The sequence below is a fragment of the Trichoderma citrinoviride genome (genome assembly GCF_003025115.1).
Source record: "Trichoderma citrinoviride strain TUCIM 6016 unplaced genomic scaffold BBK36scaffold_17, whole genome shotgun sequence".
In the NCBI taxonomy this organism is placed as follows: domain Eukaryota; kingdom Fungi; phylum Ascomycota; class Sordariomycetes; order Hypocreales; family Hypocreaceae; genus Trichoderma; species Trichoderma citrinoviride.
Window position 1 is genome coordinate 348,540 of NW_020194725.1, and position 25,024 is coordinate 373,563.

The 25,024-nt window shown below is 54.9% G+C and overlaps 9 protein-coding genes and 1 non-coding gene across 10 annotated transcripts in view; 4 read left to right on the forward strand and 6 right to left on the reverse strand.

The window, feature by feature from the left end:
• BBK36DRAFT_1144833 (hypothetical protein) overlaps nucleotides 1-1,565 on the forward strand; it is a gene marked incomplete at both ends in the record, with an annotated part of 2,194 nt that extends 629 nt beyond the window's left edge. The window contains one exon of the mRNA XM_024893706.1: nucleotides 12-1,565. Within this exon, the coding sequence (XP_024745724.1) occupies nucleotides 12-1,565 (1,554 nt within the window). The remainder of the gene's footprint in view (nucleotides 1-11) is intronic.
• A 775-nt stretch (nucleotides 1,566-2,340) lies between these two features.
• On the reverse strand, nucleotides 2,341-4,294 carry BBK36DRAFT_1129259 (hypothetical protein; the record flags this gene model as incomplete). The annotated part of the gene is made up of 4 exons (XM_024891721.1): nucleotides 2,341-3,479; nucleotides 3,550-3,871; nucleotides 3,981-4,147; nucleotides 4,249-4,294. The coding sequence occupies 4 exons, from the start codon at nucleotides 4,292-4,294 to the stop codon at nucleotides 2,341-2,343; spliced, it is 1,674 nt and encodes a 557-aa protein (XP_024745725.1).
• Nucleotides 4,295-4,958: 664 nt separating this feature from the next.
• BBK36DRAFT_1185250 (ankyrin) lies at nucleotides 4,959-5,617 on the reverse strand (the record flags this gene model as incomplete). Its single annotated transcript, XM_024896431.1, has 3 exons — nucleotides 4,959-5,105; nucleotides 5,183-5,323; nucleotides 5,429-5,617. 3 exons carry the CDS (start codon nucleotides 5,615-5,617, stop codon nucleotides 4,959-4,961), a joined length of 477 nt encoding a protein of 158 aa, XP_024745726.1.
• Nucleotides 5,618-8,373: 2,756 nt separating this feature from the next.
• On the forward strand, nucleotides 8,374-10,918 carry BBK36DRAFT_1129387 (D-xylulose 5-phosphate/D-fructose 6-phosphate phosphoketolase; the record flags this gene model as incomplete). The annotated part of the gene is made up of 3 exons (XM_024891733.1): nucleotides 8,374-9,915; nucleotides 9,971-10,175; nucleotides 10,227-10,918. 3 exons carry the CDS (start codon nucleotides 8,374-8,376, stop codon nucleotides 10,916-10,918), a joined length of 2,439 nt encoding a protein of 812 aa, XP_024745727.1.
• Nucleotides 10,919-11,590: 672 nt separating this feature from the next.
• BBK36DRAFT_1144837 (carbohydrate-binding module family 50 protein) lies at nucleotides 11,591-12,412 on the reverse strand (the record flags this gene model as incomplete). The annotated part of the gene is made up of 1 exon (XM_024893707.1): nucleotides 11,591-12,412. The coding sequence occupies one exon, from the start codon at nucleotides 12,410-12,412 to the stop codon at nucleotides 11,591-11,593; it is 822 nt and encodes a 273-aa protein (XP_024745728.1).
• A 2,018-nt stretch (nucleotides 12,413-14,430) lies between these two features.
• Nucleotides 14,431-15,902, reverse strand: BBK36DRAFT_1185255 (MFS general substrate transporter; the record flags this gene model as incomplete). The annotated part of the gene is made up of 2 exons (XM_024896432.1): nucleotides 14,431-15,432; nucleotides 15,510-15,902. 2 exons carry the CDS (start codon nucleotides 15,900-15,902, stop codon nucleotides 14,431-14,433), a joined length of 1,395 nt encoding a protein of 464 aa, XP_024745729.1.
• A 1,175-nt stretch (nucleotides 15,903-17,077) lies between these two features.
• On the reverse strand, nucleotides 17,078-18,352 carry BBK36DRAFT_1144839 (hypothetical protein; the record flags this gene model as incomplete). The annotated part of the gene is made up of 3 exons (XM_024893708.1): nucleotides 17,078-17,935; nucleotides 18,005-18,123; nucleotides 18,184-18,352. The coding sequence occupies 3 exons, from the start codon at nucleotides 18,350-18,352 to the stop codon at nucleotides 17,078-17,080; spliced, it is 1,146 nt and encodes a 381-aa protein (XP_024745730.1).
• Nucleotides 18,353-18,631: 279 nt separating this feature from the next.
• Nucleotides 18,632-21,253, forward strand: BBK36DRAFT_1136570 (kinesin-like protein). Its single transcript, XM_024893024.1, has 3 exons — nucleotides 18,632-19,040; nucleotides 19,141-19,206; nucleotides 19,237-21,253. The coding sequence occupies exons 1-3, from the start codon at nucleotides 18,830-18,832 to the stop codon at nucleotides 21,231-21,233; spliced, it is 2,274 nt and encodes a 757-aa protein (XP_024745731.1). The 5' UTR covers nucleotides 18,632-18,829; the 3' UTR covers nucleotides 21,234-21,253.
• A 984-nt stretch (nucleotides 21,254-22,237) lies between these two features.
• On the forward strand, nucleotides 22,238-22,321 carry BBK36DRAFT_t179. Its single transcript has one exon. It is a non-coding gene; the product is annotated as a tRNA-His (tRNA).
• A 1,963-nt stretch (nucleotides 22,322-24,284) lies between these two features.
• Nucleotides 24,285-24,668, reverse strand: BBK36DRAFT_1144841 (hypothetical protein; the record flags this gene model as incomplete). The annotated part of the gene is made up of 1 exon (XM_024893709.1): nucleotides 24,285-24,668. The coding sequence occupies one exon, from the start codon at nucleotides 24,666-24,668 to the stop codon at nucleotides 24,285-24,287; it is 384 nt and encodes a 127-aa protein (XP_024745732.1).
• Between the last annotated feature and the right edge of the window lie 356 nt (nucleotides 24,669-25,024).

The following is a 25,024-nucleotide window of genomic DNA, read 5'->3' on the forward strand; positions in this document are numbered from 1 at the left end:
GCCGCGTCAAGGGCTGCGGCAACCTCAAGAGCTACCCGGACCGCCTCATCGACGCCATCATCTACGGCCGTGACCTGGCACCCGGCGAGGCGGAGGAGCTGGTGAGCGAGGAGCGCTTCGACAAGATCAAGTACTACCTCAAGTACGGCAAGTACCCCAACGGCGCCGACCGCGCCGAGAAGAGCCGCCTGCGCAGCGCCGCCACGCACTACAAACTGCTCGACGGCGACAAGCTCATGCTCAAGGACAAGGAGGTCATCGCGGATCCGCAGCGGCAGTACGAAATTGCGCGTGGCGTCCACGTCATGCATCATGGCGGCATCAACAAGACCACAGCCACCATTGCCGAGAAGTACCACTGGAGCCGCATCAAGGAGACGGTCAGCGACGTCATCCGCGCCTGTGCCGAGTGCAAGGAGCTGGGCAAGACGCCCAACCCGGGCGGCACCAAGAAGACGGCCGCCGCCGCTGCTGCCGCTGCCGCTGCCGCTGCCGCCGGTGCGTCTTCTACTTCTTCTGCCGCTGCCGCTGCAGCTTCTACCCCTTCTTCGTCGGCGCCGACGCCGGCTCCTCCTCCTCCTCAGGTGCCGGTCTCGGTGGTGGCCACCCCTGCGGCCATGGTAACGACGACGACAGCTACACCAACGCCCATCCTGCCGAGCAACGGCCCGCCGCGGAACCACACGATGCCGCCGAGCATGGGCACCACGGGCCGGATCCTGGCGCTGCAGAGCCACGAGTCGATGCTGTCCCTGTCGCCGAGCTCGAGCCCGAGCCCCGGCGCGTACGCCAACCCGAGCGACATCTCCGTCATCCCGCCGTCGCAGACATTCCAGCCCGCGCAGGCGCTGCACCACCACCCTCAACAGCAGCAGCCGCCGCCGCCGCACCAGCAGCAACAGCATCACCACCACGGCCTGCCACCTCACGAAGCAGCAGCGCACCACCATCACCAGCAGCAGCAGCATCACCACCACCTCCAGGCGCTGCATCATCATCACCAGCAACAGCAACAGCAACAACAGCAGCAGTCTCCGCTGCACCACCCCGGCGTCATCCATCACGCGGCAGCAGCGCACCACCACCACAACCCCATGCTGCAAGACCAGCCGAACCAGCACGAAGCACACGTCTACCAGCCCATCGACCCGCAGATCATCAACCACCACCACCACCACCCGCAGGCGCACCACCACGACCCCATGGCCTTTGAGCACTACCACCCGCACCCCGACTTCCAGGCCCTGCTCAGCGCCACGGAAGACGTCGTCCCCTCGCAGCCCGACGATTCCGTGCCGCCGTCCGTCGTGGACACGGATCTGGAGATGCTCATTGAGCATGATGCCGTGGACGACGTCGACGTCGACGACGACGGCACCGGCGGCGGCGGCCATGTCGTTGTTGGACATCAGGCCGATCACCACGGGGCGCACGTCATGGATGAGGACGTCATGGTCGATGGGCTGGGCGGCGGCGGCGGCGCAGCAGCGCAGGTGATGAGGAGGATAGGGCATAGGGACGGGAGGGGGATGTACGACGTCAATTTCGGGGGGCCTGCTGGATGAAGCCTCCCTTACTTCTCTCCAACCTACAGGTACCGTTACTGGCGTATCTTGCTTGCATTTTTGCCCTTTTTACATCATTTTTTTTTTTTCGTTCTGGTGTAAGTTTTTCTTTCCTCTTCTTCTTCTCTTCTTCAAATTCATACGCATCGTTGAGAGTTGGTGGAGTTCAAGTCCGTCTGCTTTAGGAATTGGCAAAAGCAAATGTAACCTTGTTTCAAGATGGAGGAAGGAGAGAGAGAGAGAGACAGAGAGAAGTTGGGAAGTTGATTGAAGCGATGATGACGGATGATGATGGCATGCACGGAAATTCATGGCGACGAAATGAAACGAGTATGTGTATATATGTGTCGATATAGCTTTTGGTGCGAAACGCGTGAGAGGGGGGATGCATTGGGCGGCGGGAGTTGGATGATAGACATGGCCATATAGACTTTTTTTTTCTTTCTTTCTTTTTTTGTTTTACATGCAACAAAAAAAATATATTCCTCTTCATATCTCAAGAATCATCCTACATCACTAGTTACTCCGATCCTACTTCAAACGATTGTACAGGAAAAGACGGGGAGAAAATCAAACTACACAGGGAGGATGCAACTGTCGTCGGAAAAAAAAGTTCATAATAAGTTCTAGTAGATGACAGAGGCCCATTTCTAGGTATCTTACAGATCCTCAAAACCTCCAATCCATTTTCTTTCATTTCTTTCCTTTTTTCTTTTGCTGTTCAAATGCTTTCAAAACCCTCACACATCTTATTCCCCCCCTCCCCCTCTGAATCTTACCGTCGAGGCATGCCCCGTCCTCTGCCTCTGAGCGCCCTCTGCGCCGCTCCGGGCGGGAGCTGCTGTCCCGGCGCCTGCGGCTGGGCGCTCTCCTCGTTGCGGATCGTCTCGTCGACGCCCAGGATCAGGCACGCCGCCTCGGTGGCCGCCTGCAGCGCGTTGACCTTGATGAGCGCGGGCTCCCACACGAAGCGCTCCAGCATGTCGGCGGTGCCCTCGTTGGTGAAGTCGACGCCGGCCCACGTGTTGCCCTTGCGGTGCTCGACGCGCAGCTTGTTGAGTATGTCCGTGGCGTCGAAGCCGGCGTTGTCGCACAGCTGGCGCGGGATGATCTCGAGCGCCTTGGCGAAGGCCTTGATGATGGCCTGCTGCTTGTGCGGGATGTTCTTGTCGGCGTACTGGTGCAGGTAGGCCGAGACCTCCATCTCGACGGCGCCGCCGCCGCCGACAATGGTCTTGTTCTTGACGGCGCGCTTGACAATCATGATGGCGTCGTGCAGCGACCGCTCGACCTCGGCAATGAACTGCTCGGCGCCTCCGCGCAGCACCAGGGTGCACGTCTTGGCCTCGGGGCAGCCCTCGAAGAAGTTGTAGCGCTCGCCGCCGATCTGGCGCTCCTCGAAGCGCTCGCAGGTGCCGAGGTGCTCGGGCAAAATGTCGGAGCACGTCGACTGGACGACGGCGCCGGTGGCCTGGGTGACGCGCTCCATGTCCTCCGAGGCGACGCGGCCGGCGCAGAAGACGTCCCGGTCGGCAAAGTACTGCGTGGCCAGGTCGCCAATGGGCAGCTTGCTGAGCACCACCTTGGCGCCCGTCTTGGAGATGGCCTCGAGCTTCTGGTAGATGATCTGCCACTCGGCGTCGACAATGGCCTGGTATTCCGACACCTGCTCGACGCGCACCTCGGCGTTGTCCTTTTCCGCCTTGAGCTCCAGCTCGACGTTGAGGCACACAATCTTGGGCTTCTGGAACGACTTGGGCTGCTGCTCGAAACCCGCGTAGGCGAACGTCTTCTTGAAGGCGACGCCGTTGACGAAGCGCGACTCGGTCAGGGAGCCGCCGGGGATCTTCTTGATGCCAATCAGTTTTTCGTTGAGGTCGTTTTGGTCGAGGGATAGGACGGCGTCAACCACCACTGTGACAAACGTTGTCAGCTCTCTGCATCGTTATCCATCATTTTGATATCCCCTCGGGGTGGTCCCTACTCTTTGTGAAGAACTCCGTGTTTCGCTTAATCAGCTTGCTCGTCATGGCGGTGGCGGCGAGCTTGCTCAGGGTATCGCGCTGGCTGCCATCCTCGGTGCTGACGGCAATCTCCTTGATCTTGTTGACGGCCATCTGGACCGCCCTCCTCAGGCCCTTGATGATGATCTGTGAGCTGACACCCTGTTCGACGTGCTCCTTGACCTCCTTGAGGATCTCTCCGGCCAGGACGACGACGGACGTGGTTCCGTCTCCGACCTCTGCGTCTTGTGACCGTGCGATGTCGACGAGGATGCGGGCGGCGGGGTGGACGATGTCGAGGAGCTGCAGCATCGACGGCAGTTAGCTGGCATGTTGCCTATAATCCAGTAGAGCAACTGTGTATGTGATGTGATGATTGGATCGGCGTGATGCCTGATGTCTCGACCCGTACCTTCATGACCGTCGCGCCGTCATTTGTAATCGTCTGCTTGCCATTCTGATCGACCATCAGCAGGTCGCCGCCATAGGGGCCCAGCGTCGACTTGATGGTGGCCTGGACCGCCAGGCAGGCATTGATGTTGGAGACGATCTGGCCTTTGCCCTGCGAGGTGTCGGTGCCTAGAAGTGCGGAAGATGCCACGGTCAGCTCTCTGTCCTTGTCTCGATGGCCCGCGATGTGGCAGCGGTGGGCGGAGGGGTAAAATATCGGCCGGGCTGACCTTCTTTCAGGACAATGATGGTTGGGGTCTGGCCTCCAAACGACATTTTGGCGGTTGGGGTTTGTCAAACTAACAAAGGCCCTTGAGAGTAAATGAAGAAAAGGCAAACGCTTTCCCGGGATGACGAGGCTGAACGGCGGAGGGCTGTTTCGTTCGGGGGGGCGGATGCAAAAGGGGGCAATGCGGACGTCTTTTCGTCTGCGTGCGAAGCTGCTTGTTCGAGCTCCGGAAAATTGTTGCAGCCTTGACGATGGGCTTGGGCGCACGGACCAGGGCTCAGGGACTGCAGTGGTTGACTGACTGACTGAGCCCCTCCAACCCCTTTGGGCTTGGGCACTAGAAGCGTCTACGACCCCGCCATAGAGGACTTGATGAGGGGAGGGACGTTGTAGTTGATGTCAGGAGGAAGAGATATGGCGAGTTGAAGCGATATATACGTTGTATGATGTAGAATTCCCATCTATTGTTGTGTTATTTGAGGTGAATGACGCTTCATCTGAATACCAAAGATATGGTAAGGTTTCAGGCCTTTATGAACGATGTTGACTACCTTCTACAGTATACAGCTGGAAGTTGGGTATCAACATGAATTAGCTGCAGTATTGCAGCACTGAGCTGCTGCCATACATATATCGAAGCAGCAAACTTGGACGACGTGACAGCCTTTGGTATTAATATCATGTTTACTTTTAAAAAAAAACATCACTGACTCAATGTCCAGTCGGCGGTTGTGCCTTTCCCCTTCCAGGCGCCGCTTCAAACTTGGCCTTCCATGCGTCTTCCTGCTTAAACATGGAGACGCACTCCATGGCTGTCGGGCTGCCATAGTCAGGGTCTGCACCACCTTCTAACAGGGCCTATAGAAGGGATATCTGATCAGTATATCGCATTGAATCTGAAATGGAAGAGATGGAAAGGTGTAGAAAATGCACACCTCAATTACGGCATCCTCCTTCTTAAACACGGCTCCAGCGAGGGGACTCTGCCCTCTGTCGTTGAGGCGGTTCGGGTCCGCGCCGTGCTGTATCAGCAGCCTGACAAGGTCTGCATGTCCGTGATATGCGGCGAGCATGAGCTTGAAGAAAAGAGAAGTGGCGTAAGCCATATGGAGCACAGATATAGAGCATTGTCAAAGCGCGCAGTTCGACTTGGCGGTGCTTTGTCCTTGACCTGGCCTTACCAATGTGTCACCCTTTTCGTTTGTCATGTTGGGAGGGAGCCCGGCCGGAAGTGCTTGTTCAAACACGGCAGTTTCTCCTTTTCGAGCAGCGTCGTACATTCTGCTGGCGAATGCGATGACATCCGGCGTGAGCGTCGGTGGTGGTGCTCCGGCAGCTTGACTGCCTGACGGCTGCTGAGAGGCGTCCATGTTCTTGGAAGATGCGTGCTAGAAAGCTCAATATTCAGCTCTGAGGAATGGTTTAGTATTTGTCTGGTCGTCTTGAAAATCAAGTGTCTTTGAAGAGCGGAAGAGAGGGATGGAGCAAGTTGAATAGTAGTGATACACAGCTCCCTCCTCATATGAAGTTGAGATGCCGAGCTCCGAAGGTGTGCGTTGAGCAATGACGTCTGAGGAGGTACTTTGCGCGGCATATCGCGACAATGCTGGAATTCACTCGGCAACTCGTGAAAATTAAGGATTAAAGCATGATGAGACTTTTGTCAAGATGCGCCAGATAGTTATAATCAGTCATCTCCTTCAGATCATACATTAGTAAAGAAACAACAGGTATTACTCTCTCGACGTGTGCTCATTTCTTGCTTGTTTCTCCGCACAGCATACCCTGCACTAATTGGTAGCTCTCGACAGCTCTCTCACATACCATAAGACGCCGAGAAGCCAATTCGAATAAAATTGAAATTTCTCAATCTAGGAAACAGATCCAATAACTGTACATCGCTTGCTCAACTCCATTACTTGTTCATTCTGAAAAGAAGAAAACTCGCCACAGTATTGTGTGCTTCGAACTTGTCGGCGCATCGTCTCATCGGCCGTCCGAAGAGTAGAAGGTTAATTGAAAAATCGCTGCATAGCCGTTCCTCAGTGCATCGTCTCTGAGCGTCATCTCATCATTTAGTTTTACCCCGAATCGTTCGACAATCATCTTCCGCAATCAGCATGTCGACATCGCTCGAATAATCGACCGAGAACTCACTGCATTCTGGCCCTCGCATTCCCGAGCGGCTCTGCCGTCATCAAGGCTTTCGGCTCGAACTTGCCCCTCACTGACAGTAATCCGCAGTGCCGTCGCCCTCGGTGGTGTCGGGCTCGCTGGGACGAGGGGACTCTGGCTGTGGCGTCTCTGGCCGGTGCTGCGGCATCTTTGCGCTTTGATGAAGTCCGAGGGGTCGATGCTTGGATGGAGGAATTGGTGGGGAGTTGGTTTCCTTCACCCTGCTGTAACACTTAGCGATGGAAACGGCGACTTGTTGCAAATGCGGCAAAACGTGGCAGTTTGAAGCAATTGATGGGCTATCGTCAAAAACCGAGACAGAAATGGAGGGGACTTATAAGGCCCCTATCAAGCCCTTTTCAAGCTTTTCAAGGGAGCATTTGCCATGGCACAGGCTCGCTGTCCTCGTGATGAGCATCGTTACGTCAGGAAGTAGCATTTGTGTAGCATCTGTGCGTCTGCCCGCGGCCGGCTGGACAAGCCGTGGACAATGGGCGAAAACCGAGCAGCATGAGCGAGCGTCTCTGTGAGAGGACAATTGGGGGGGAGAGAAAAATGGCTTGGAGGCAACAGAGACGCCACGCAGGTTAGCAGGACGCTTGAGTTTTGCACAACGGGACGGGGAGAAATGGATCTGAAAGCTAGCAGCACTTGTTCTTTTGTCTTTTCACCAAGATGGTCCGCGACGGCTTTCCGAGAGGAATGCCTACATCGAAGCTACTTGGCAGGTCGGGGGTGGCGTCGCCGGCCTCGGCTTGAGATATCTACTGGGTAGCAGATGGTATGGTATGGTGTCAGCCTACATCAAGGTGATCTGGATGTAACGTGCAACGGAGGCAGCCTCTGTTTCGCTGACGATGCAAAGGTATGTAGGTAGGGAGTAGACTAGACTAGAGGCTGCTCGTATCAGTGAAGCTCTCAACACCCCAGCTTACCTTAGTAGTAGACTGACTACCACCGGGCCGGTCTCACATGTGAATCGAGCCAGTCTATAGCGCGGGCAAACATGTATGCGCCTTCGTATCGTAGCATTGAAAGATTTCATACTATCGCTTCTGTACGCGGTATAGTAGTCCAGATTGAAGATGGAACGCCATCACCGATGCCACCTTAACAGATTCACACCTCGACAGGCCTGCCACATGCTAGCGCAGCATCTCACTGTATTCATGTTGGCCCCTGTAAGCCCTCGCCGTTCGGAGCCCCGCCCCCGCCGCTTGCAGGCGCTGTAGCTGCAGCTCGCGGGCCTTTTCTGAGCGCGGTGGTCCGAGGGGTGACGTACAGATCACGCCAGATGGTGATGCGAGGGTGCGCCCAGCTCTCTGCATCAGCCAACCTCGTCTGCGCACCACCAGCTCTAGCATCGAATCAGCGTCGCCAATCTCGCAGGATCCCGCTGGACGTCATGGATTGCGTTCCCCAGAAGCTCGCTCGCACATGCGGCCCAGGTTCCAGGTCCGGGAAGGGGGCCCGGCCTCTGGCGAGCTGCGCCTGGGCTGCCTCTGCCTCTGCATCAGCATCCTGCTGAGCTCGTTCGATTGCAACATCGCCTGATAATATCAAACTCTGCACGCTGCTGCTGCTTCATCGCCCCCTGTGGTCTTTGTTTTGCCGACAGCTAAGCTGAATCGGTCTCGGCCTGCCTGTCAGTTGGTCTCAAGCATCGTCGACTACGGGCAAACGAGCCGCTCGTCTCCCCTAGGCGCATCCAAAAGCATCCCAAGCATCCACCGAGGCACCAAACAAGTGGCAAGCCATCGCATTGTCCGCAGATCACCCTGACGCCGGTCTTAGCAAACTTCCGTGTCGGCGGAAGCTGTCTACTAGCCTCCGATCTGATCTGGTACCTATATAACGGAAGAGGCGCGCTTCGTATTAGTGACCTCTTCGCTTTTGCGTCCCAGGACAACTCCCTTCTTCAACACTTACAACCGTCTCAACCTATACAACAATGGCCGACGTCCAGTCCATTCGGGCATTCGGCGTCGCCCGCTCGACCGTCACGGGCAAACCCTTGTCCGACGAGGAGATCAAGCAGTACAATGACTACTTCAAGGCCAGCTGCTACCTGGCTCTGGGTATGATCTACCTGAGGGAGAACCCCCTCCTTCGCGAACCCCTCAAGAAGGAGCATCTGAAGGCTCGTCTGCTCGGCCACTTTGGTTCCGCCCCCGGTCAAATCTTCACATATATGCACTTCAACCGTCTGATCAAGAAGTATGATCTGGATGCCTATTTCGTCTCCGGCCCCGGCCACGGTGCTCCGGCCGTTCTTTCGCAATCCTATCTCGAGGGCGTCTACTCAGAAGTCTACCCCGACAAGTCACAAGACGTTCAGGGTCTTCAACGATTCTTCAAGTACTTCTCTTTCCCCGGCGGTGTTGGATCCCACGCAACCCCCGAGACCCCAGGCTCCATCCACGAAGGAGGAGAGCTCGGATATTCCCTGTCACATGCCTTCGGCTCCGTCTATGACTACCCCAATCTCATCGCCCTGACCATGGTGGGTGATGGCGAGGCAGAGACTGGACCCCTGGCCACTGCTTGGCACAGCAACAAGTTCCTCAACCCCATCACCGACGGTGCTGTACTTCCCGTTCTCCACCTCAACGGTTACAAGATTAACAACCCCACAATCCTGGCCAGAGTCTCACACGAGGAGCTCAAGGCTCTATTCCACGGCTATGGATGGACTCCTTACTTTGTCGAGGGAGATGACATCGAGACCATGCACCAGGCCATGGCCGCCACGCTCGAGCACTGCGTCAATGAGATCAGGCGCTATCAGAAAGAGGCCCGCGACAGCGGAAAGGCCACCCGGCCATTGTGGCCCATGATCGTCCTCCGAACACCAAAGGGCTGGACTGCACCCCGCAAGGTGGACGGCAACTATCTCGGAGGCTTCTGGAGGGCGCACCAGGTCCCCATTACCGACCCCGCCACAAACCCCGAGCACCTCAAGATTCTCGAGGACTGGATGCGCAGCTACGAGCCCGACAGGCTCTTTGACGAGAGCGGAAAGCCCATTGCCTCGTTGACAGCGCTGCCCCCCACAGGCAACCGCCGTATGAGTGCCAATCCCGTCGCCAACGGCGGTCTTCTCAGAAAGCCCCTGCACATGCCCGACTTCAAGAAGTACGGCGTTGCCGTCGAGCACCCTGGTGCTGTCATCGACGCTAGTATGAACAAGCTGGGAGTCTTTCTGAGAGATGTTGTTGCTGCCAACCTAACAAACTTCCGACTCTTCGGCCCAGATGAGACCGAGTCAAATAAACTGTCTGCTGTGTACGAAGCGGGCAAGAAAGTCTGGATGGGTGAGTACTTTGAGGAAGATGAGAATGGCGGCAATCTTGCCCCGGCCGGCAGAGTAATGGAGATGCTTTCAGAGCACACCTGCGAGGGATGGCTGGAGGGCTACATTCTCAGTGGCCGTCACGGCTTGTTGAACAGCTACGAGCCTTTTATCCACATCATCGACTCCATGGTCAACCAGGTAAGTCGGGAACCATCAAAGTACCTAATGTGAATCTCACTAACAAAATGGATAGCACTGCAAGTGGCTCGAAAAGTGTTTCGAGGTGGAGTGGCGTGTCAGGGTTGCCTCCCTCAACATCCTCTTGACATCCGTTGTCTGGCGACAAGACCACAACGGCTTCACCCACCAGGACCCTGGCTTCCTGGATGTAGTTGCCAACAAGAGTCCCGAAGTTGTTCGAATCTATCTTCCTCCCGATGGAAACTGCCTGCTTTCTGGTAAGAATGTCAATCACTCATAGGCGCGTACACTGCTGACTATTCGTGCAGTCATGGATCACTGCCTCCGGTCCTCCAATTACGTCAATGTAGTCGTGTCCGATAAGCAGCCTCACCTTCAGTACCTCGACATGGACGCCGCCGTTGCCCACTGCACAAAGGGCATCGGCATCTGGCCAAAGTTCAGCACCGACATTGGACAGGACCCCGATCTCGTCATGGCCTCGTGCGGTGACATCAGCACCCACGAGACGCTGGCAGCCATCGACCTGCTGCTCCAGCACTTCCCAGACCTCAAGATCCGCTACGTCAACGTCGTGGACCTGTTCAAACTGATCCACCCAAGCGAGCACCCCCACGGCCTGAGCGACAACGAGTGGATCAGCCTGTTCACGGCAGATACGCCCATCATCTTCAACTTCCACAGCTACCCCTGGATGGTGCACCGCTTGACGTACAAGCGACCGGGAAGCCAGAACATCCACGTCCGCGGATACAAGGAGAAGGGCAACATCGACACTCCTCTGGAGCTGGCCATTCGCAACCAGACGGATCGGTTCAGCCTGGCCATTGACGCCATCGACCGCATGCCTCAGCTGCATAACAAGGGCGCGGCTGCTCGACAGGCCATGCTGAACGACCAGATTTCCGCTCGAAACGAGGCGTTTGAGAGCGGCATGGATCCGGAGTACTTGACCAAGTGGACGTGGAAGCGAGATGGTCTGTGGAACAAGAAGAAATAGACTGCTAAAGGGTGGAAACGGGAAATGGATAGGATGGAGTTGGGGACATGGTTTATATCTTCTAGACTACTAATGGCGGTGGTCGTGCTGCAACTGTATATTCATGATATGTTGAACATTTTACTATTGATTTTAAGTCGACATGTGGCTGCATTTTAATCATCATCGGTATTTCCTTCTTTGAGACTCATGTACCAAGGGGTTGAAGCCTCCACGCGCGCATCGTCAGGTTTGATGGCAGCACGATGAATCTGGGTCCCGATCTAGATCGTGTACCTTGATGGCTTACATCCAGCCTGGGGATGCAAGGATGTATGACGGGTTAAAGTAGCATCGAGTAAGGTATGCTGTGACACATGTAACAAATGGATATCACGGAGAAAAGGGTCGATCAAAGCGCAGTTTCTCAAGTATCGGATTGTTTGTTCTGATCATGAGGTAGGGTATGTAATGACCTTCATACATATCTCGTCTTCTTAGATACCTTGACATAAAAAACGTTTGCTCGAATCAAACACACGGCCTTTCAGCTGAGGGATGGTTCTCAACACCCGGAAGCCCATTGACAAGTCATAAAGTGTATCGTGAATCATGTATTCTTTCTAATGAGTCGACCTCCAGTTCCAGCCCTGACTCTCTCTTCACTATTCATAGTGCCATCCTGCCAACCCCTCAGTGCCAACCAGGAACCCGCAGGACCTGCCCCGGGTAAATCATGTCCGGATTCTGAATCCCGTTATGCCTCGCAATCTCCTCAAACGAAGTGTTGTATCGCGCCGCAATCCCCCGCAGCGTATCGCCAGCCTGCACGGTGACGGTGCCGCCATGCACCCCGCGCGACCTGGACCCGGAGCGGGAGCGCGAGCGGGAATGACGGCGGCGGTGCTTGGACGAGCCGCCGCTGCTGGAGCTGCTACTGCTGGAGCTGCTGCTGGAGCGCGAGCGGCTGCGGTGCTCGTCCTTGTGCTTTTTGTGCTTCTTCTCCTTCTTCTCCTCCTTGTACATGTTCGCGTCGTGCTTTTCCTCCTTGCGCTCGTGCCGCCAGTCCTGCACGCCGTCCTGCAGCTTCGACCCGGCAATCGCCCCGACAATGGCCCCGACCACGCCGCTCGTCTTCGCGTGCCCCGTCGCCTGGCCGCCGAGCTTGGAGCCGCCAAAGGCTCCCGCCGCGCCTCCGGCCAGGGCGCCCATCAGGCCTCGCTCGCCCTCCTGCGGCGCGGCGCCGTAGCCCGGGCCGTCGCTGGGGTACGGCGGCGGCGGCTGCTGGTATAGCGTGTGGTATTGCTGCTGCTGCTGCTCGGCCGAGGCGCCCTCGTAGTAGGCGTTGGCAGAGCCGCCGGGGTGGCCCTGCTGGGGAGGGTACTGGTTGTGGTGCTGAGGGGGATATTGGTTGTCGTGTTGAGGGGGGTATTGGTTGTTGTGCTGAGGGGGGTACTGGTTGTAGTCGCCGCCCTGGTGACCGTAGTCGCCGCCTTGGTAGCCGTAGCCGCTCATGATGAATTCGAGTTTTGGGAGGAGAGTCGAAAGGACGGTTCGCGGTGGAAGAATGAGAAGAACTGGATTCGAAGTTGTCCCGGTTTCTAGAAGACCAGTGGCGGGACAAGGCTCGCTTTTGTAAGACGAACGACAACTTATACACCCCGTGCTACACAAGCAAAGCTACGGGTAGCTGGCCCATCCAACTCCACTCCCCTGCGTTGACAAGAGTGGCTTGTAGCATGGGGAACACAGCCCCCAATATCACACTGCCACGTATGCTCGCGAATGGGGGATTGGCGGCCTATGATGTCGCAGCATCGGGAGGCGGCAGGAATGCAGCCCTTTTGCTGTATGTAGCACCATGCGATTCTCATGTCCAGATTCGAACAAATGTGACCTTGATCGGCGGGAGATATAGTAGCAAACTACCGGAGTCCGGAGTCAACCTGTCAACCATTCTTTGTCGAGATGTGGCGGTGTATCCGAGAGGATGGCGGGTTGGGCGGGCACTCCGTATGAGTATGTGTGGGTTATATACGAATTGAAACAAGCCGTCCTTTTGCCCAAAAACTCGGACTCGTTGGTGACATTGTTCAACATGAAGTATTCGTACGGCTTCGTATCAATTTCATGTATTCTACTCGTTAGTCGCCAAAACGAACCGAGGTCAACTGAGGCCATAGAGAGACTCACCCTCATAGACACCGCATCTCATCCCGGCATATCAATGCACGCCCAGCCATCAATCAGCCTGCCAAGAACCCTTGTAGCCCATTTGCGCCATCACCCGCCGTGCTGCTCCACAGAAACGGATCCCTGCATATGGCATCCCTTCTTGGAGTGGCTTCCGTTTGTCTGCAACTACATGTCATGATATACTATTCAGAGAAGAATATCGGGCGACAAAGAGAAGAGCAGTAGGCAAGCCAGTGAATTTTCAGGCATGCTAGAGCATTCCATGGGCTGCGGACGGTGGCAGCAAAAGATACAAGACTGCTACGAGCGGAATCGCGACATTGCCAATCTGGTCAAAGGTGACCATCTTTGTGTTGGTGAGGGACGAGAGACGGCGAGTGGTTGCTTTGCAGTTTCGAGAAGAGCGTTCGATTTGTAGTTGTGAGAATGGTGGTTGATCTGCAGCTTGGAGGAGAGCAGGCCCGGCATGAATCTTTGGCAATGATCGTAATCGACTCAAGCTTGAACATCAAAAGAAAAGAGAACGAGTTGAAGAGGAGGAATGAAAGAGGCGGCGAATGGGGATTCTAAGGTACTCGGAGAAGGGAGAAGGAAGCTCCCGCGAAGACGGCGGCAGGAGCAACTGCTGACTGCCACCTGCTCGCTCAAGAAGCTACGGTCAGGTACATGTACCCAATGGTTCAAGGTTGGATAAAGCTCCAACCTTGAAGCTCAACAAGGACGAGGCTCAATACACCAAAGCACCAATGGGTTTTGCGTGAATTGGAGAGATATGAATAGGGCTATAATGATGCTGCTTGGCGACGACACTCGGAAGATGGAATCGGTCAATTGGGGACATGTGAATGGTGGAGTCTCGACCAGGGAACTCTTCCGTCTGATATCTCCCCGAATGTACTTGACTGTTATGCGGACAGAACAATCTTCATAACTTGGCTTTGGTCTATCTGGACCTCGTTTGACCCTGTTGCCAGTGATTTAATGCCCTGGCTTAGGGAGGCTGGATATAGCCCCTTTCTCGAGTCATCTTTCTGGGCCTCTAAACCATCACGGGTCCGACCTTTGTCAAGGTTAAAGAAGACTTTGTAGTCGCTGCCCTGAGCTAAAGAGATACAACATGGTTGAATAAAGAGGCAAGTTTGCGGGACGGCGATAGCAATCGATCAGGGACCGATCCGAGAAGAAGAGGCGTCTATCTACCTGATAGCATATTCCAAGAGCAATGATATTGAGGATTTCTGCAGTAAAACATATCGCTTCCAACGCCTCAGATCCCAAAATACAAAGTTTTCAACTTTCACGCAGAATGCCAACTCATCATGATGCCCCTGAACTCATCAAACCTTGACCCATTGGAACCCAACCTGCGTGTACCTCGCCAGCAAAAACATCAAGCATCCCATCATCATGGCACAGCCACAAAACACCTGCAAACCCACATACTCGCCATGCTGAGCAGACACAATGGCGCCGCCAATCGGGCTCCCGACCAGCGCCCCAAACGACTGCACCGCAAACACCGTGCCAACTCGCGTGCCCATCTGGCTAATGTCCGAGATCTGGGCCACCAGTGTCGGCCCGAGGGCCATGACGCCTCCGGATGCGAAGCCGAATATGGCGACGAAGACGATGATGCCCGCCATGTTCTTGACAGGAACCCAGACGGCAAGGCAGAACACGGATGAGACAAACGTGATGATGATCATGACGTTGAACCGGCCAATCCTGTCCGCCGCAACGCCCGGCAAGATGCGTCCCAGGACGCCCACGGCGTTGAGGATCGGCAGCAGGTACGGCACCAGAGCCGGCGAGAAGCCTGCCCTCTGGGCCTGGAGGATCACGTAGTTGAACGGCAGAAACATGCCCATCATGAAGAAGAAGGCGGCGACGGCAATGGCAACCAACCGGACGTCCTTGAGATTGTCCACGTACTCCCCGAGCACGAACCTGCGCGGACGTGGCGGCAGCCTCGACTTGACCGTGAGACACGACACGGCCAGGAGCACCGTGAACATGAGCGCCACGGTACGCATCATCCAGGGGAACCCAAGTCGGAGTATCAGCTTGTTCATCATGATGGGCAGGACGACGCCGCCGACGGAGGAGCCCGAGACCATGATGCCGTAGGCGGCGGCGCGCTTCTTGAGGAACCAGCCGACGATGGAGGACATGCAGGCGTTGAAGACGGCGCTGGAGCCGACGGACGAGAGGATGGACTGGGCGAGGAAGAAGTGGTAGTATTCCGTGGAGAGGGAGATCATTGCGAGGCCCAAGATGTACGTGATGGAGCCTCCGATGAGGATCCAGCGCGGCCCGTAGTTGTCGTATAAAAGGCCAAACTGACTGTCTATTAGCAACTCCATGCACAATCACTCCAATTGGGTTTCGGACTCCTGAAATGGGTTGGGAGACGCACAATCGACCCGCAAAAGATCATCAGAAAGACCAGCACCGACAGAATCCAGCTCACGGCAGACTCGTCATACTGCCTCAACGGCCCCGAGACGTAATACTGCTCAAACACGCCCACGCAGTTGATCAGCCCAAAGGTGCAAAACATGGCACACCACCCCCCCAGGACCGCGAGCCAGGCTTCCAGTCCGCCATCGGGGTAGGCGTCTGCGTGGGGAGGAGCAGGGGCGCCTTTGCTGTCGCCGGCTTCGATGTCGAGGTTTCGCAGCGAGATGTTTCTTGCTGTGGCTGCGGCTGTGGAGGCTTCGGTTTCGGCGCGGTATAAGATGAGGTCTTCTTGGGAGTCTGTGTAGTCGTTTCCTACGGCTGTGGTGGCCGAGTAGATCGAAGACGGCATGGTGTGCTGCGAGTGTAGTTGGAATGTTGGTGAAGCCCGATGGGGTTGATATGCTCTGCACTGCTCTCCCGCAGAGGCAAAAGGAGGACGAGGCCGTTGAACAGCATCAACGGCACATCATTCAAGTGTGAGCCAGGCACGAAGAGATTCCACTTTGGAAGTTTATGATACCCGGCACCAACAAAAGACCAAGCTCGGCACATTGCTTCCCCCCATCGACAACTCGACCAGAAGAACCACCAGCATCCCACTACCACGCAGTCGACTCAGAACCACCAAAGCACCCCCCAGACTCTCCCCCGTACATGGAATTAGCATCTGGCATCGCCCAATGTGTTGTCTCCTCTCACTCCTTTAACCCATCACCCGAACGTTTCACGTTACTACTCGTCTACCTCAACATCCGCGTTGGTCCAGTTGTATCGACGCTCAAAGGGAGAGTAATGGCGTCCAACAACACCGGAAAAAAGTTCGCAGAGAAAAAGGAAAGAGGAAAAGTGCCGTGCCCTGCAGCGACAATACGCAGACTACTCGCCTACAATAGCAGACGCTGCTCCATTGTTAGTCCTCATAGTGCCACGAGCTGGGGGTAAACGGCTTAAATGAGGGAGAGGAGAATGATGTGACATGACAAGTGGATGTGTGCGTGGAAAGAGATCAGGGCGTTTCGTTTCGTATGGGCACGGATAGGTGGTTATCAAGATCGAGATGGTGATGAATAAGAAGAGTTGATGCTTGGACGTTGCTACTCCTCAAAGCTCTCCTCCTTGGCCCTTGTTCATCCTCGATTAGAGAGTATGATATGGGTGAGCTTTCAGCCGCCACCATGGATTCGCTTCTGCTGTTTCAATACTTCCCCTGGCGTATGTGTAGAAGACCATTCGGCTTCACGCCAGGACCAAGGACCCGACATTCAAGCCCGTCAAATCAACTCTCTCAGAAAACGCACTGATCGCAACAAGGTCCACGATCCACAGTCCCAACCTCCGACAGACCATCAAAAAGCCTCGAAATGCCGCTTGTCGCAGTCAATTTCCTAGTGTAAGTCGTACGAGGATGGAGGATCCCCATAACTTTGTAGGTTCAGGTAATGTACAGCATGCATGCTTGATTTGCAAGCAATTTTTTTTCTCTATCCGCCATCCTTCCTTTTCAATCGTCCCCAGTTTTCCACATCATTGAATGAATTCTTTCAAGGTCTTCTTGTCTTCAAACGCTACTTTTCCATCCTTGTTTGTTGGTTGTTCCACGACAATCCCGGGGACCTCGTCAACAACCTCGTCAACTTTCGCCGCGGGCTGTGCATCTTGGGGCTTGTTGGACAGCTCCAGTGCGGATGCCAGTGTACCGGCTTGCGCGTCGGCAATTTCGTTAACCTGCTCGTTGGTGAGGCTGTCGACAACGCGCACGCCTCGGCTGGACATGATAATGGTGCTCGGCCCCTTGAAATGCAAAAACAGTCGGTCACCCCAGATGGTCCGGCGGGTCATTGTCCGGAGGCTGTAGAGAGTACGAGCAAGGTACTTGTAGACTTGCGAATCCCGGACCTTCTTCATGAAATCTGTTTCGGGGATCCAGGACGTGAGGGAGGGAATTTGAAGTCGTAGACTGGCGCTCTTGAACCGGAACGGCAAGGGCTGGTGTTTGGTCACAGAGTAGGCGACGACGCTGCCGGGGTGGGCGACAAATTCCTCGCCCTCGGAGAGATGCAGTTGGTAAATCTGCCCAGGCGCTGATAGAGCCACCAGCCCACGCCCAGTGACGAATGTGCTACCCCAATGCGCCATCGAGAGCCTTCTCTGGATGCGCGATGAAAGAGACAGTGTGTGGCCCGTCCAGGCCAGCACAGCATTGCGTTGGGTCACCATCCAGTCCGTCGTGCCGTCCAGGTGCAGGATCGTAAACGTCGTGGTGGGGGATTTGGTCGAGATGAGCGCCGTAATCGGCGAAGTGGCTGAGATGCGCTGGTAGAGGAAGGGGACGCCAAACGGCGCCCGCGAGAGGGGGTTTAGTAGCGAGAGAGTCGATTGTGCCTGCGAAGCCGCCATGCATTAATATCTTTCAGTTCCAGCGCCGCAGTCGCATCATCAGCGCTCTCTCACATTGTCTGGATTCCCCGCCACGGCGACCAGCGTCCCACGCCGTGTATAAAGCCGCTGCGAGGCGGATAGCGAGACGGAGAGCAGCGAATACGGCGAGCCAATGACTTCGAATCGGGCATCTGTCCATCCACAGCCTGTCAGCCCAAGCCTTCATCATGTCGAGGGTAAGATTCCCCTACCGGCCGTGTCCCTCAGGCTGTCGATTGCGCCAAAAGCGTCTCCCGCTCCGGTTGACGTGCTGGGCGTCGCGCTGATCTGGATGCTGCGGCACTGCCAGCAGACAAACTGCGCCGGCCTGTGGCTGCGCAACACGCGCGCCGTCCGAAGCAGCGGCGAAGGGCCCGTCATTGCGCCGGTTGTCGAGCTTCTCGCGAAGCTTCTGTGAGCTTGGAACCTTGGAAGTTTCCGTGCCAGACGCTAAAATCCCGGCAATTCTCGCACTCCATGACTTGCGTCAAGGCTCTTTGCGGCCTTTCCCGGCTGTCGCAGGCTGCACGTGCCCGTTGCCGGGCCAACTCAGTGCTTTTATTTGGACGCTCAAGGCACGCAGACACGCAGGTTCCCCCTCAAGCCCCTGCATGCTCTCCCCCGTGCTCCATATCGGTCCTCGTGCCAGCCCTTGCGGTTCCCCCAGCCCAGCCCAGCCTCCCGCCTTGAGACAGCAGCACGCCCAATATCGATTAATTAAATCCAATCTCACGCCCCGAGCAACGACCATCGACCGGATGCTCACTAAGCAGGCCTAGGAGCCCCGAATTCCCATCGCCAGTCGACGGCAGCTGCTGCCTCTCGCTCGTCTTCGCACTGATCCTCAATTGACCGCCAATGTCGGTTCGCGTTGTCGCCAGGCTGCGGCCTCTCCTGGCCCAGGAGCTGGAAAAGGACATCATCGTCCGCACCGACAGCGTCGAGCCCGACAAGCCGCCAACCATCGTCAAGATCCCGAATCCGCGCAACGAGGCCGAAGAGTTTTCATTCACCTTTAACGGCGTCTACGGCTCGGAGACGACGCAGGAGACACTCTTTACCGCTGAAGGTGAGAACCGGCTATTTTTCCTATGTCTTTTGCTTCTTACTTCTCCGCCATTCTCCGCGCCTAACGCGTCTTACGGGAACAGCTGTGTTAACCTGAGCAGTGGCGCCGCATATCAAGTCACTGTTTCAGGGCCTCGACGTTACCATCTTCGCCTATGGAGTCACGGGTACGGGAAAGACGCACACGATGCGGGGAGGCATGAAGCTGGCTGAACGAGGTGTGATCCCGCGACTGCTGAGCGGCATATTCCGCAGAGGAAAGAAGATCATGAAGGAGACGAACGGAGAAACAACGGTGGACGTGGCGCTGTCCTACTATGAGATCTACAACGACAAGGTGTACGACCTGATGGAACCTCCTGAGAAGCGGACGCCTACAGGGCTGCCTCTCCGAGCAGAGGCCAACGGCAAGACTGTTGTTGTGGGCTTGACTGAGCGGGCTTGCGAGGACCTCAAGGACTTTGAGAAGCTGTACATCGAGGCCAACAACAACCGCGTAACAGCGGCCACTAAACTCAACGCCCACAGCAGTCGAAGCCACGCCATCTTACGGGTGAAGCTGACGCAGACAACCGGCAACATGGTTCGCGAAAGCACGGCGTCCGCCATCGATCTGGCTGGTTCGGAGGACAACCGCCGGACAGACAACGGCAAGGAACGGATGGTCGAGTCGGCGGCCATCAACAAGAGCCTGTTCGTGCTCAGTCAGTGCATCGACGCCATTTCCACGGGCGCCAAGAGGATACCGTATCGAGAGTCCAAGATGACTCGAATTCTATCGCTCGGCCAAAACAACGGCATCACCGTCATGATTCTCAACCTGTCGCCGCTGCGCAACTATCACCTCGACACCCTCAGCAGTTTGAACGTCAGCTCTCGAGCCAAGCGCATTGAAGTTCGCGAGATTGAGAATGAGGTCGTGTTTAAGCAAGTTCCTAGGACGAATTCGGCGCAAGCTACTTCGCGGCAGCCATTGAAGCCTCTCGCCAACGCCGTGAATACTCATATTGCCGCCAGCGCAAACGCCGCGGCAAAGGCAACCGACGCGGCCAAGCCCGTCAAGGCGTTCAGCGTATACACTGACAAGGCCAAGGCCTCAGCCATTGCGCGCCCTTCCATAGGCGCCGGCCAGCCTCGCTCCTCTTCTCAGACCCGGCGGTCTTCACTGAAGCGATCATCCGACCATCACGAGTCTGCTTCTCGACCTAGTAAGCTCGCTCGGCCGATCCTTCACCAGCAGACTTCACAGCCGCAAGTAACACATCCTTCACCACCATCAGACGCCACGAAGACATATCGGACATCACTGCCGCAAGCAACACAACTTTCGCAACCTTCTCAGTCTCCACAGCAATCAGAGTCCACGAAATCTTCCCGGACCTCACTGATCTCCACAGCATCACAGCCCATTACCGTGACAGCGGCAGAAATCGAAGCCTTGGTGGAGAGAAAAGTCAGTGAGATACTAGCAGCAAGGGAAGCAGCGGAGGAATCGGTTCGGCGGACGCAATCGTCGCCCGAAGCTAGCGACGCAGTCCAGAGACGGCTAGAAGCCTTGGAGCGACGGATCGAAAACGAAGAATGGAGGGAGGACGCCAAATCGGAGGGTTTGCGGCATCTCTTGGCAGCGAGGCATCACAAGGAGCGAGGGGATTCCTTTGCCGCACTCAAAGCCTACGAGATGGCTCTGCCCTATTTCCCGAACCAGCCAAAGCTGCTGGGCAAGATTGAGCGCCTGAAAGCACGTCTGGAAGCATCGGGGGGCACATCTCCCGAGAGAAAGGAGAGAAAGAGGGAACGTAAGCCGAGACGCAAGACCGTCAGCGACGTGGACGCCGATGATGCCGAGGCAGATGGAGAGGAAGAGTGCGAGACGACTACGCCCAAGATCAAGGCGACGAAACTCAAAGCTAGGAGAGCCCCCAAGACTATTCTCGCCGAGGAGGAGGACGACGACGACAACACTCCGCGCACGCAGCGACTTCTCGACGTGGTCAACTCACGAGACGCGACCCAGATCCGGGAGCTCGTGGGATTCGGCGTGAAGAAGGCGCAAGACCTGGTAAACTACCTGGAGCATGCGAATAGCGAGGGCGGCGGGGAGATTGAGAAGCTCTCCCAGCTGCGGACGATTCCGGGCATGGGTGGGCGAACCGTAGACCGTGCATACGAGGGACTGGCGGCGAGGGCATAGAGTCATTGACGGCGTTTTTTTGTTCTTTCTTATAAAGTGTGTGCATGTATCATCATGCACTTGGATACCAGAAAAGAGGCGACTGCCTGAGGGAGCGGCCGCACGAGCATTGTATGGCGTTGGGAGTTCTTTTTCACAACTGGACAAAGGACCAGCGCGTCTGCGTTTGCGTGTACTATGTTGCTCCTTGGCCTGAAGACGCAGTCACAGCGAGCGAGACAGTCGATGAATCTGATTTGTCCCCTTGCATGAGTTGTCATGCAGCCTCTGCTCCCAACCGTTGTCTTGCCCTTCCGTGTGTTTCTCGCCTTGTCTGCCTTGTCTTGTCTTTCCTGTTTGTCTAGGACTGTGACGCCTTTCCCTACCTGCGTGTGACTTATGAATGGCGTTGCTTTTTGTTCCTTCTTACCGACTGTCTACTATTTCCGTCTGAGAAGTCACCTTTTGTCGGGTTAGGTTTTAGAGATGCGTTTTATTGTTGTCTTGTCTTTTTCTGATGTACCTTAGATATGGATACCTTATTCTGGAGGATCGAGCGGCCGTTTGGTTTTTTTTTCCTTGGTTATACTTTTGCTCATTTCATACTTGGTTGGGAGGCTTTATTCAAGAGAAGATCATTCTGTAGAGTAGTAGGAATAGTACAGAGATATTAGACAGTGCCGAGTTCAACTTACCAGCTCAGATTGATGCTCGGTGTCTGTGAGTAAACTCCCAGGCCTGAACGAATTGAAGCGATACCACACCGAAACGTACCAAATCATTTATCAAGTCAAAACTCTGATTCTGAATGCTAAAGAGGGGTTTCGCAAACATTCGCTTCCCGGATATACATTCGATTCTCATGTATCAAAGTTACAGACAACACACCGCCGCCCAGGTGTACCTAGGTATTGAGGTGCTCGGATAACCTCGGGAAGTTTTCCACAAAGAGAAACACGGCATCCGGTCTGCATGAGGTAGGCTTCTTAGCCTTTGAACAGCGCAAAAATTACCCTCAAGAAGAAGCTTCTGTAGTATAACGGTCAGTACAACAGTTTGTGGATCCATCCGGTTCACTGTAGATCCAGGTTCGATTCCTGGCAGGGGCACCATTTCTTTTTTTACCTTTTTGCCGTCTATTCTTTTTTTTTTCTGTTCTATCTTTTTCTTTCTGTTTTTCTGTTTCTGTTTCTTTGTTTCTTTATTTGCCTGCCCTTTCTCCTATCCGAATTTGCAAGTAGCAATACCCTTTTGGTGCCCTGAGTAAAGAAAGATGTCAGGATATGTACCTTTCTAGGCTAAGCGCCCTATGCCCCATAGGAGATATTATAGCAAAGCCATTCTCTAGATAAACAACAACAATCCGTCCTCTGTGAACACCCAGAAGCATAAAGACGACAACTAGGTGCCATCCCATACGAGACGAGGCTAGAGTACAATGGTCTTATCAATATGCCTACCTTACGTATATGAGAGCTGAGATTCTGTTACATCATCCTGCGAAAATAACAGCAGCAGTAAAATAACCGATCTCGTATCGAGCCACACAGCGTCGAAACCTTCCGCATAGGAACAGGTCAACCTTCTACATGCTCCCTATGGAAGCCCCCCCCCCAGCAGCCTATCTACATTTCTCATACGTACTTTTCCCGCCAAGGTTCGGCTCCCCTCCACGCAGCACAAAGCCCGCAAGTCCAATCATCCCCTCCCAACCTCTTCCCTCCAAAACACGAGCGTTTCCCCCAAAGTCTCAAAACACCGACAATCGATTTGCATGCATGTAATACGAGTACATGCGCACCCTTAAGGCGGCTTAATCATCCTTCCAACGGAACAAAAAAACCCCCCCAGCCCTTTTTTCCATCTTCTTCCATCTCTTCTTACCTGCCTATGTAACCTTATTACACAACTGACAGAGTAACTACTACTAGTAGTAGCCAGTGTAAGTGAGTGGCGTGCAGTGTAAGTTGTTGTGGGTATTGCATGTAGGATGTATCTGTGCCCGTGGCGTTCAAAACAAGGGCAAATTCTCGTTTTCAGAGGCGTTTTCTGCCAAGTACTACCACCACATCCCATTGGATCCCCCTGCTGTGCTGCCCATACGCCCAGTCCAGTGTCTGTGTGAGATGGCTTGAATGGCGCCGCTGGGGCGCGGTTGGGCGGCTACAAGGCTCATGGGGATGTCATTGCACGAGGTGGCAGCGGCACATACGTAACGCGCATGACGCGGCGAATTCGGTATCCGACTCTAAGGTAGTCGGTGGAAATCAAGCAAGAACGAATAGAGAAGCATTACTTACTTCTGCGAGTAATGGTCGTGAGAGAGGGGAGGGAATATCCCGCAATAGATCTGACCTATACGGGAATTCTGGGCACGGAACATCCGGATTAAAAATAACAACATTCGCACAGAAAATGGGTCATCATGTGAACATGCGCACCATTTGCATGCCCGGAAGAGCCGTTGCGTGTTTCAAAGAGAGGGGAGAAACACAGGTTTCACCGAGGGCAAAAATAGTCTGACACAGGCAAGCGGGCAGGCTTGCTCGGGTTCTTGAATAGACAAAATTCATCTCATGATTCTGGCATCTATGTACAAGACTGTATTGAGGAAATATGTTCAACCCAAAAAGTCATAGCAGGCATGACATGTGCTGCGCCCAGCTCCGTAAACTAAAAACGAGTAGATAAAATGTGTAAAGGGAAAATAGAAGATGCTGTAACGTAGCAATGAAGAGGCGCCCAGGGAATCTTTCCAGACAGGCAGCAAGGCCCGTGGTCAGACCCAAGAAACGTCAGGGCGAAGCAGGAAAAAAAGCTTCGGGAAGAGAACGAGCGTGAGACAAGAGTATGCTCCTTTGAAGAGATACAGATGCTAGTCGTGACAACGACGCGCGGTGTAGTTCCGTACATGTAAATCGGGTTGCCGTGGTAGGTCGTAACCAAAAGGTCCCCGATGTGGTATCATCCGCTTCTCGTCGTTTTGTAACCCAAACAGTACACCATCCAAAATGAACAAAATTGGCTTTTCTTTTCCGGTTTCTTATGCTTGTATGGTTGCTTGGAGGCACTTTACCGGATCATGCTGGTTCGGCGTTGGACTGTCCTCTGCTGGTCTACTCGAGATCCTCCAAAGCCGGGCATTGAGCTGAAGCGGTTCAGCTTCTTGCGCTCAGGCAGAGCTTCCATAGTCGGAGTCTGAGGCTCGGGTGTCGTGGAGTACGAGGGAGTCCGAGGGATAGGCGAAGCACGGTCGCCATGCAGTGCGTCGTTGCGAGATGCGCTGGACTCTGTCGAGGAGCCAGTGCTGTTGGGAGTCTGGTAGACGTATTCGCCGTCGACATAGACGGCGTTGGACACGAAGGTGGATCGACGGTTACGGCGACGGGTGTAGCGTTGCTCAAGGCGGAAGAGCTCCAGCTTGGCCTGGATACGCTCAAAGAGGCTCTGGCCCATGTTTGCGTTACGAGGTATGTACCCGACAAGAGAGATGAATGTTTGTTGGCGGTAATTTGCTGGCAGCAGCCGAGGCCTATATCGTTCTTATTGCGTTGTCTCTTGTTGCTCGTTTCGTTTGGCGTAAAGGTAAGGCGGCGTTAGAGTTCGTCAGATGGAAGCTCTCCTCAAATGGTATTCCCAATTGTTTCCGGATTCAAGATTTGGTGCGTTAGAATCAGGTGATGTTGGTGGGAGGAGGAATGTCAAAGCAGAAGCGGTTTTGAGGAAAGACGGGAAAGAAAAGAGGGAAATGGTACGTCTGGCAGGGAACTCGATTGGGAATTCCCTGTGTATTAGTACCGTTGGAAACAACG

Excerpts from the sequence above, each read along its gene's own strand:
- BBK36DRAFT_1136570 (XM_024893024.1), top strand. The coding sequence starts at position 18,830 with ATGTCGGTTCGCGTTGTCGCCAGGCTGCGGCCTCTCCTGGCCCAGGAG. Across the intron at positions 19,041-19,140 it reads GACACTCTTTACCGCTGAAG|TGGCGCCGCATATCAAGTCA; the intron begins GTGAGAACCGGC and ends TAACCTGAGCAG. Across the intron at positions 19,207-19,236 it reads CTTCGCCTATGGAGTCACGG|GCATGAAGCTGGCTGAACGA; the intron begins GTACGGGAAAGA and ends CGATGCGGGGAG.